The sequence below is a fragment of the Argentina anserina genome, chromosome 6 (genome assembly GCF_933775445.1).
Source record: "Argentina anserina chromosome 6, drPotAnse1.1, whole genome shotgun sequence".
In the NCBI taxonomy this organism is placed as follows: Eukaryota; Viridiplantae; Streptophyta; class Magnoliopsida; order Rosales; family Rosaceae; genus Argentina; species Argentina anserina.
The window spans coordinates 13,315,047-13,326,615 of record NC_065877.1 but is presented as its reverse complement, the minus strand read 5'-3'; the positions used below and the strand labels follow the sequence as shown (position 1 = coordinate 13,326,615).

The 11,569-nt window shown below is 36.9% G+C and overlaps 2 protein-coding genes across 2 annotated transcripts; both read right to left on the bottom strand.

The window, feature by feature from the left end:
* Window positions 1-217: 217 nt before the first annotated feature.
* LOC126800086 (uncharacterized) lies at window positions 218-1,447 on the bottom strand. Its single transcript, XM_050527369.1, has 3 exons — window positions 1,066-1,447; window positions 417-535; window positions 218-332 (listed from the first exon to the last, which is right to left on the bottom strand). Exons 1-3 carry the CDS (start codon window positions 1,441-1,443, stop codon window positions 218-220), a joined length of 612 nt encoding a protein of 203 aa, XP_050383326.1. The 5' UTR covers window positions 1,444-1,447.
* Window positions 1,448-3,418: 1,971 nt separating this feature from the next.
* On the bottom strand, window positions 3,419-4,515 carry LOC126796915 (uncharacterized). Its single transcript, XM_050523628.1, has 3 exons — window positions 4,144-4,515; window positions 3,675-3,793; window positions 3,419-3,545 (listed from the first exon to the last, which is right to left on the bottom strand). Exons 1-3 carry the CDS (start codon window positions 4,513-4,515, stop codon window positions 3,440-3,442), a joined length of 597 nt encoding a protein of 198 aa, XP_050379585.1. The 3' UTR covers window positions 3,419-3,439.
* Window positions 4,516-11,569: the final 7,054 nt, after the last annotated feature.

The window sequence follows — 11,569 nt, the reverse complement described above, 5'->3', positions numbered from 1 at the left end:
TATAAAAAATTTTACACTAGAATGCATTGATTCAATTATTTAACTCTAAAAAGAAACCAGTTATACAACCACTGAACCACAAGCTAGCAAAGCAACTCTGGTAGCTAATTAATTTACAAAGTTTCAACTTTCAAGTACTTCGTTCATCTAGATAGAGAGATACGAGCTAGAGAGTTCACTTGAAATGAAAAGACATAATCCAAATCCACATCCCCGATTACTTTGGAGATGATGCAGACACCCTTGGTCCAGAGCCCATTGGTGGCCTTACGATCATGACCGGACATGCTGCATGATGTGCACAGTAGTTGCTCACACTTCCTAAGAATGCTCTGAAAACATATATATTATTAGCTAGTTATGAGGAACATTTATCAAATAAAGTCGTAATTAATAGTTAGATTGTACGGTCTCACCTCTTGAACATGCCCAGACCACGACTACCTACAACAAGAAGATCGACATGCATCTTCTCTGTGGCTTCACAAATGACCTCCTTTGGATCTCCACTGAGATGCACCGCTTCTGCTTTGACCTGCACAATTGATCACGTTATCACATATTAAATTAATCAAACTATCAAATTGGGGCTAACAATTAATGTTGCCAATAACTCCCATCTAAGTAGGTAAGTTTTAACAAAATCTAACAGCGTTTCCCTGTTTATATTGTTATTGTTAAACGCTAAATTAAACCACACTAATAACGTGAACCCATTAAAGGGAGTTCTACGCTGAACTAGTTATACGCATGTATCTTACTGATTAATGCTCTAAAATCACTGTTCCTAGATAGAGCATGTCGTACTCAAGTCTCATTTGAGTCCCAACTTTTCTCCTTCCTCATATAATACACTAGTTAGCTTAGGGCTTATAGCTAAACTCGATGATAATTTACATAATATCTCCGGCAATATTATACATGCATGTACGTGCATCAGCTTAATGAAAATCGATCATTATATTCTATATATTAATCTCAATAACTACTTTAGGTAATCTCAGAACTAAAATTATACATTTCAATTCCATATAAAAAAAAAGTAATCAGAAGTTGGTGACCTACCATCTTGTCCTTACAAATCTGCAAAGCGCGGGAGAGAATGGAAGCAGAGGTCTCCTCCTGAGCTTTCTTAACCGACTCCATCACCGACGTGGGTGGATAATAGACTGCTCCACCAGGCCCGACAGGGTACACATAGGGCTGAAACGGCTGCGTGACGTGGACTAACGTCACCGTCCCTGCCACCCCCTCATCGCCTTCCACCGTGCTTGGTGCGTTGAGAAAGAGATGGTCAAGTGCCCATTTGAGCGCTTCGAAGCTCCAGTCGCTTTCGTCGATGGCCACCATCACCCTCATCCCCGCTCCCAGTCCTTCATCCCCACCGTGCACCAATGGCGTCGTCTGCTCTGCGCTGCCGCTACCTGCGTTTGTGCTCTCCATTGCAGATTGGGGTGGTGGAACTCGAACAGGTTGGTTTCTGGTGTATCCAAGTTAAATGAGTTTTTCTGAGTAACTATATATTCCCGTGATGTTGAAGATTTTGAAGATAGGAATGATGATTCGTGCTTTCGTGTTTAGAGTTGGTAGCTACGTGGTGGTGCCTTGACGAAAATGGGCAGCTGGTGGTTTGTGTGCGTGGCAATCATGTAGCTACAATTTTCCAATTTTACATGCAATAATAATAGGCAAAATTGTCAAAATCCACATTAAATTTGGCTGAAATTGTTAATTTGCACCTCAAACTTGTATTTGAGTCAATTTACCTCCTAAACTTGTTAAAAATTACTAATTTACATCCCAAATTTGTATTTGAGTCAATTTACCTCTTAAATTTGGTAAAAATTGCTGATTTGCACCTCATCCATTAAATTTAACTGTTTCTATCTAATTTTGCGTCACATGTCATGCACATGAGGGGTAATGTTGTCATTTTCTATTTATATTTTTCTTAAAAACAAATAAAAAATTTCTTTAAAATGAAGATTATTTTGTTAATCAAATTATTTATTTACATCTTTTTCTACATACTTAATCCTATTTTGAATTATATATTAAACATATCCACCCATTCAAATATAGTGTGTTGTGTATAAATATATTTTTATATGTACACATTGTTGGAGGAGGAACAAAACGAGAATAATAACGACGTAATAGCACATAACGTAACCGTTTATTGATTGATAATGAGACCAATATATAGGTATTACATAACCACAATCCCGTAGGATTCAGAGTCCTAATTTATTACAGAGATGCGAATCTATCTCTAACAGGAAACCTAATAAGGCTAAGACACACACAATGGTAGAATAGTAATTCTCTCGGAACACACATTTATTTTTAATTTTAAATGTATTTATTTATTTATATTTTTCTAATATCTTTTAACATATCATATCACATAAAATAATAAATATATAAATCAATAACATGTTTCGAAAAAACAAACATTGTAGTAAGTGTTCCTCTTAAGTAAATTTATTAATTTATTTCATTATTAAATATGAATAAATATATAATGACAATACGACCCCTTAAATGCATGACATATGACTTAAAATTGAATTGAAAACATTAAATTTAACGGATAGGGTGCAAATCGGCAATTTTTACCAAATTTATGAGGTAAATTGACTCAAATGTAAATTTGGGGTGTAAATTGACAATTAAGACCATATTTAAGGTGCAAATTGGCATTTTTGCCCTAATAATATTTTGAGTTAGCAAAAGATATAGTGAGTAATCATCGAATCACCTGCTTTGCAATTGACATAAGCAATTACACAAAAATCGATCAGGCGATAATTGTTGCTCACTAATTATCTATGAACTAATATTACATCGTATTACTACTTTCTGGCTCCATTTTTGTTTAGCTGAAAGATCCATCGACTCACATTTCGCAAGTACATTTCCATCCTCTACCAGATCGACCTAATTGCATGCACATGTTTGGAAATAGAGAAACCAGCTATTTCCCGTTCGGACTATGATATATTCCGATTATATGTTCCACTTGCTTAGGATTTCCTTAGGCATTTGAGTTGCCAGAACCCAATTATGGCTGCGATTACATCAACCCGCCATATCAGAAGCCAATCTATGTCATTGGCCACCGTCGTGCCACTACTATCCATTGTCTACCAACATCTCTGTCACCCCAACAAATTCTAATGCCCATCAACAGACATCGGACCATTGAGCCTAGCCAGCAATACATTCAACCTCCTTGTCACTTGCATTGGTTCATTTATAAGAAGAAAGCAGTTCTACAATCTCAAGATAGCTAGCATAGAGCAACTCCATCAGCATGCAGCTAAAATTAATTTGCTCTTTACTTATTTACACAAGATTACTTTTGAGAGATTTACTATAGCAAGTGATCGAAATGTCTAATTCGATTCTAACTGCAATCTGATCAGATTGTCCCCGCTTACTTTGCAGACATCTTTGGTCCAGAACCCCTTGGTGGCTTTAGGATCATGACTGGACATGCTGCATGATGTGCGCAGTAGTTGCTCACACTTCCTAGGAATGCTCTGCATGCATCACCCGATCAAATATATGATTAGCTAATAACTGTGGGGAATAATTACGTTAATTTGTTGATCGACCTAGAAAATTTAGTAGTGTACTGTACTAGTGTTTACTGAAATGTACGCTCGAACCTTTTCACCATTCCCAGACCACGACTACTTACTACAAGAAGATCTACATGCATCTTCTCCGTGGCTTGACAAATCATCTCCTTTGGATCTCCGTTCATAACCACAGCTTCAGCTTTAACCTACACGATTGAACATAATATTATAATATTGATTAATTGATCGTATATGAAGCAAAATAACTCATATCTAATTAGATAGGCATTAACGATTCGATCTGGCAAATAATTAGCATGGCTCCATATGGATAACCTCAGAGGCTAAAACTACAACACTATAATTCAAAATTTGAAATCAAAATGCTTGATTAGTTGGAGATCAACATAAACTAGTTATAGTCTTGACAATATACGTATCAATCGTTTAGAATCATTTTATTAATGTCAACTATTAATATAATTGATCTAAGAACTGAAACTATACATTTCCGATGCATACACAAACTCAGAATCGAAGTTGGTTATCGACTTACCCTTCTATCCTTGCAAATCTGCAAAGCGCGGGAGAGAATGGCCGCAGAACTCTCCTCTTGAAATTTCTTCACCGACTCCATGACCACCGACGCGTTTGCAAAAGCGGGTGCTCCACCGGCAGGGTACACAAAGTGCTGAAACGGCTTCATAACGTGAACCACCGTCACCATCCCCGCTGCCCGCTCGACGCCTTCCACGGCAGTACTTGGCGCGTTGATAAAGAGGTGGTCAAGCACCCAGGTGAGAGCGTAGAAGCTCGAGTCACTTTCATCCATGGCCACCATCACCCTTAGCTTCGCTCTTCCCAGTCCTTCATCCCCACCGTACACCCTCTCCTCTGTTCTACCGATACCTGCGTCTGCCGCCTCCATTGGTATTTGGTGTGGTCGAACAAGCTAGTAGGTTTTTTCGGGTGTACGTGTATAATGGGTTGTGACGGGTGTTTCGCATTCGATTTCCTTGTTTGGAATTTTTTTTCGACGAGGTAACTCATTTAGATTTGTTACCTTGTCGAAAAAAAATTCCAAACGAGTTACAATTGGCTAAAGATCGACTTTGTAAGCTACGTGGTGGGTTACTCGATTAAGCTTGACAACAGCTGGTTTGTGTTCGTGGCAAGCTAATGGTAGATGGTGTTAGAATGAAATTAAGATACGTGGAGGTCCCACCATCGATCTCTTGTATGTTAACTATGTTTACGGCAAACAAACACACGGTCATTTTAGTAGCTCTCGTCTTCCTTGAATGAGGAGTAGTACGTTTTGCTTTTCTGGCTGAACACAGTTTCATTATGTAAATTGGCAAATCAAATTAACAAGATCAAATGGTGGAAATAATTAATCAGGGACCTAACTAGGGTTCAAAATTTGGGTAGGCTGCACCGGCCTTTAAATTAAAATTGAGGGAAGAGTCATACTTAAATTTATACCAAATTTACTCTAAAGTCTAAACTCTTTTCATTTAAGTGCTTTTCATAAAAATAAAAAAATTTAAGATGATGACTACTTTAATTCAAATCACAAACAAAAACCAATGGAAGACTTTTATGTGCCACCTGCTACCACCTTTTAGGGTATACGAGGATTTATGACAAAATGTCAAATGACACATATCTCACCCACCTATCTAAGCAATAAGCACCATGCATAAGAAAACTCCATGATCAACATGGGAATACAAGAACAAAACCAACCAAAAGAAAAAACCAAAACCTAGAGTTCAAAGCAAACAAAATAGAACAAAAACAAAACGGAAAAACAAAAAAAAAAGCTACAGGAGACCGAATTTCCAAGCCAATTACTCTCTAGATCCAGGCTTACAATCCCAGGCCACCCAAGCCCGGCCCAAGTGTCTCTTCCCAACTCGCTAGCAATGCAAACTCGATGCCAATACTAGATCTCTGCGCCGACCACCGCAGCTGAGACCACAATCCGACTCCATCTTTGAACCACAGTAGCAGAAATGCCTTCTTGGTGACCTAGCCCAAGATTCGACCAAGCGAGATCTGTAGAGATCAATGAAAGGCCCCCAGACAACGCCTTGCTCTAGGCATAAACAATCGCCGCACCACTTCCATAATCTGGATCTTCATAATCGCAGTGAGTAGTTATCTCAGACCCTTGCACACCACCATGAACATCACCCTTCAAAGGGTGGCTTTGCCACAAGACTAAACTAGCCATCCTATCATGGCTCTTTCGAGACGCCCAAAGCACCAATTTCTCTGCAAAAATCTTTTTTTGCCGAATAGGTACGACACAATAGAATTAAAGAGGAGCAATCAAGGACAACGCAACAAGGTTGTGGCCTGAATACAATCTAGACGAGCTAGGATACCAAGCAACCAAGAGCGGCGTCCTTTTTACATGTGCCTCTGATAATTCTTCAATTCTTTTCATAAATTGAAGTTAGACAAAAAAATATAAGTGAAAGATGAGAATTAGAGAGTGTACAAAGTTTCTGAATTTTTTTTAATCAATAATGATATCATTTCATTAATCACTAAAATGAAGGAACCGAAATGATCACGTACAATTCTACAAGACACCCGGCCCTCACGAACAAAATGAAATGTACGTACATGACAACCTGACAATAATTCTAACACTAAATCAAGTTATCCCAGTGTTAGCAACCTTAACAATTTAACCTGGGAAAAATGAACTCCCAATATCACTCAAATTGTCATAGAGGTGAATGTTGGAAGTGTTGGATGTAATCAGTGCCTTCAAACTATCTATCCCAATATAACCCGAACCGAGACAAATGATATATAAAATAAAAATGTATGTTAATCTATACTCTAATAACTAAAACATAATTATCAATCAAAACGAATATGAAAATATACTAATAACCTTAAAATATAGGTTAATTGAATTCATATTTTAATTAAAAAGTAAATAGCAAGATAATAGACATGAATAAATTTTAAAAAAGAGAGAGATGATAATATGGATGGAAGTTATATGCATCATGTAACTTCTACCCCACGTAAACTACATTCCCCACATTTTTGGGAAAGTAAAATTTTAAGAGAAGAGATGATAATGAGATCATGTTGATCTATCCCACAATTTGCAACTACCTTCCTCACATTTTTTGGAAAATAAAATTTTAATGTTGCGTTTGGATAGAAGAAAATAACAATGAATTTAATTAAATTTCAGAAATTTGATATTATTTATCCTATTTGGGATGAAATTCCTTTAAACAATACAAATTCTATAAGAAAAGATAAAAATAATTTGAAGCTTGTTTTCTATGTTTATTTTCCATGAAAAAGCGGTGTCATTTTTCAATTCTCAATCTTTTACATACAATTTATATCACTGAAAATATGATATCTAAGAAATTAACATTACTGGAAAATAGGATTTCCATGAAGGATTGTGAAGCACGATTGCACAAACTAAAGCTGTTATGACCCAAATAATTTTGTCGCATTTATTACTGTTAAGCCTATGTACGAATGGCAGCATAATTCGACATCTTTCAAAGTTTGAGGAATTGGTCTTTCAAACAGAGTTCGTTGGAAAGAAAACTGATTTGGAAAATTATTGTTTTTAGGGGGGGGGGAGTTTTTATATATATGGGTAAATTGTCATTTTGGGAAGGAGGTAAAAAGAAAAGAAAAAAAAGGGGAGAGAGACGCAGCAGCCCCGCACCCCGACCCCATCATTGTAACATCATTGGTTCTCCGTCATCCAACCAAACTAGGTCACCGCACCGGTCACATATTGGAGCTTGGAGTGTCGTCGTTCATCCTTGGTAGGTGTCGCAGCCTCTCGAGCCTCCGTTCGGGCAGCACCATGCTGAGAAGATACGACTGACTATTTCCTCCTTTCACCGGAACGCGCTCGTCCGGCCACCATAGGTAGAAATCTTTAGCTCATTTTAAAGCTTGTGATGTGCGTAGAAACCCCTCCAAAAGATTGATCTAATTCAGTTTGTGCATGCAGAATCGATGATTTATAATTCTAGGGTTTATGATTTGGGAATTTTCGATTTCTGTTTAATTAGACCTTTTGGAGTTAAAATTGGTTATTGATGTTGTAGAGAAAGTTGTTAGGAATGTTGTTTAGATTGTGGTGTTGAAATTTGGTAGCCATTGGTAGTAATCAGAGTAGGGGCGGCTGGCTGCCGCTGTACCGAAGAGGTTTTTTACTGCATTTTTAAATCGTATAATGATTGAGGATGGTGTATAAATTTTTGGAAGAATTTAGGGATGGATTAGACATTATTTTTCCCAAAATTTAATTAATATGGGGATGAGTTCTTGATTTTTAATCAAGGAACCCTTGACGTTATAATCCTATGATATTTTGTGAAGTGTTGAGGTTGCTAGTAAGGTTGGAGGATTTTTGGTTGAGGTTGGAACGGTTTTGGGTGTGTGAAGCTGTTTGTGCCCCTTAGTCAGTTCTTCCGAAATTATAGTATTTAATTCTAAATGTCTTTTAAAATAAGACGTGAGGAGAATCGAACCGATGAGACTTCGAACCGACCCCAGCATAATTGGTTACTGTGACTGTGTGAGTGGACTTTATTTTAAATGGATGCATGCATGAATTATTTGAATTAAATGATTTTGATGTTATTTTGAGTTATTGTCTATTGATGATTGATATTGATTTCCCCTTATTGGATATTTGAATTTGTTGAATGATTATCCGGGAATTGGATTTTCGGGAATTTCTTTTGAATATATATTTTCTTTGGCTTATTTTATACAGTTAGGAACCGTACGTATCGTTTATATTTTAGCTAGCGGGTGTAATACCCTGTTATTTTCTGACATTTAGGACTCAACGTCTCGACATTTTTCTGAAATGTCGAGTTAGTGGTTTAACACTTTAATCTTAGACAACACGTCGCCACGAGCGCGGAAATATTTTCGTAAGATTTTTCCAGCGCTCTATTTATTTATTACAAATTTTCATAATTTTGACAATTTAGTTTGGTTTTCTGAAAAAAAAATCATTTTTCACTAACTTCATTTTCTAACCGTTAGATCTATTTCTTTTTCTCTCTTTAAAACTGGACCGTTGGTCCATATCCTAGGCTTTAAATAGCCCACTCCCTCAGTCCATCTCATTTCTCCTCCACCTCTTTCTCTCACCGAGACCAACACCAGTCACCATCATCTTCTTCGCCTCTCTCCACCACAGTCCGGCGAAACCCAACTCCATGCATCCACACCATCTTTTTCCTCTCGTCTTTCTCTTCATAACTATATCCCTCAATCCCACAAACACTTCCATTTTCTCTCGGATTGAAATTAAGGCAATTGAGTAATTGAAGATTGCAGCGCCACAATGAAGCTCTAGCAGGCCTCCTATCCTCCTTTTCTGGTGAAGTCAATACTCCTTCATGGTATACTCGATTTTCCTCCAATTCCTTGAAGCTCACAGCCTATTTTAACATAATCCTTTTTTTTTTTGGGTTGCGAGCCTTGGGACGAACTTTGTGTTTTCAGAGCACAAGAATCCAATATTTGATATCTTAAGGATCCTTTCATGGTAAATGGGCGGAAATAAGTTAATAGCCCTTCCATTGTGATATCAAATGCTATCGGATTTCTTATAGTTATTTACTATCACACGGACAAGTTTAGTGATTATCGAGTTTCTCGAGTTTTGATCGACTTTGGTCAACTTGGTCAAATTTCTGGTTAATCTAGGAATGACTTGGTCAACACCAAGTCAACATTGGACTTCTCCTAGTCAAACTAGGAGTAGGAAAATTCGACCATGATAATCGTCACGTTTTCATAGTCGAGTCGTTTAAATGACTAACATTTTTATCAAACGAAATTCAAGACTTCATCGCTTTTGGAGCACATGGATTGAAGTACGAGACGTGGACGTCGATGAAGTTGTATCAGGTAAGGGGAGCCGCCCATTAGGGTGAGCCGCTCTCTTCCGGTCAGTCTTTTCCAATTCGTGTAACGCTCTATTTGTTTCTATTTCTTGTGTTTTATGCATATATCCGCATTTTAGTCTATACCTTAAGATTTACATAATTCATATTTACTATTTTACCAATGCTAGACTTCATTCATATATTATATTTCCTGAGTAGACTTGAGAGTGAATGGGAACCTAGAAATAGGGACACCCTCGGTGTCGATAACCGTAAACCTCCGAAGAGGTAATGCCCTGTTATCATTCTACATTGCGCACTATATTTTACTTTAGGGTATTGTCTTAAATGGACACTTTCGCTCACTTATTCTTATTATTGGCAATAAACATAATTGACCTCGACTTAAGGGATGACTATATTCCCTCATAGTCGCTAGGTCTGGCCACCAGATTACTAAAATTCTACAGATTATTATTCTCACAATATTCTATCTATTTTGGTGTTAGCATTTTTGCACATGAGTTTTTGCCAAAAGCAAAACCTTCTTAATTTCTATCTTTTATTGTTTTACTTGAGCGCTCTAAATATGTTTTACATATATGAGCATTACCACATTTTCTAGTTTTCAAACCTGTTTCGGTTGAGTTCGGCCCTTTCCGGGTTAGTGAGGATGAGTGTTCACCCTTACATTTTCAGGTATCTTAGTTCGAACTTAGAGGAGCTGATCATGGTTCATTGATCGAGTTCATCTCCGAGTAGTCATTTGTTTGCTCAATGGTATAGTTGTTTTCTTTGATGTCTGAAATATTATAAGATAATTTGTTGGGTTGCATCCTTATTTCTGAGACCTAAGTTCAATTTTTCTTATATTCTTAAGTCTCATGCCACCTTCCGTAAATTTTGAAATGGGTTGTTTATTTGTAAATTGTCAACTCCTTTTCATCTACACTGTTCAATCTATTTAATTCCTTCATTTCAACCTTGTGAGTTCGGGTTAGTAAGTGGTTAACACTTCTATCCGACATGTTGGTTATTTTCTAATTCGGATTCATGGCGGTTACTGCCATGTTTCGGGCCCTGAAACGGTCTCAGGGTGTGACAGCGAGGCTAGTCTATTCCCTATAATTATTTTTATTCATTTTAGTTTTGACTAATGAGGGTAGTATTTTTTCTACGAATATTCTCATTTATTTTATTTAGACTAGCGGAGCTAGTCTATTTTATGATGATATCATATTCCTATTTCGGTATCCTTTTCTTTAAATTATATAAAAGAGACATGATCGACGGATAAGAACGGTATCCATTTTCATATCACAAGCCATACCTTTTGAGATTTATGCTAACACACTATATCACCTTATGGTAACTCTCTTCGGCCTACGAGGCGATGTGACATAGTCGACAATGTCATAACAGTTCAATACCCTCTCAGGTAATGTGATGTGACGGTATTGAGAGCTTGTGATTATATACTTTGCCATGGGGGCATATTGTATGACTTATTTATATTATTTAGGCTAGCGGGGCTAGTCTACTATATATATTTGGTTACTCTTATTTATTTCTTTTAGACTAGCGGGGACTAGTCAACTCTTTATAATTTTATTAATTTTATTATTTTGACTAGCATGGCTAGCCCATTTCCTATTCTTTGATATTTTACTTTTTATTGATTTGGTACTTCTTTTGGACTAACGGGGCAAATTCTCTTTCTATTATTTTTATATATTCTTTGGACTAACAGGGCTAGTTCACTTTCTAATTATCTTTGAATAATATTCTCAATATTATTTAGAATAGCAGGGACTAGTCCGTTTGTTGTGAGAACATTTATTGTTATTAAAGCTTGTTATAACACTTGCATGCATTGTATTTTTTTTCTCATTAAAAAAATGGGGAAGTATATTAAACTGTGTATTTATTCGATATTTGATTTTCGTCCATTCACTCTAACATATTTGTTTTAAATACTTTTCCCTGGGTCTTTCGTTTTCAACCGCCCAGTTTGCAGGAAAAGGTCGATGAGGTCAATGGTACCAAAATACAAGACATAGTCCA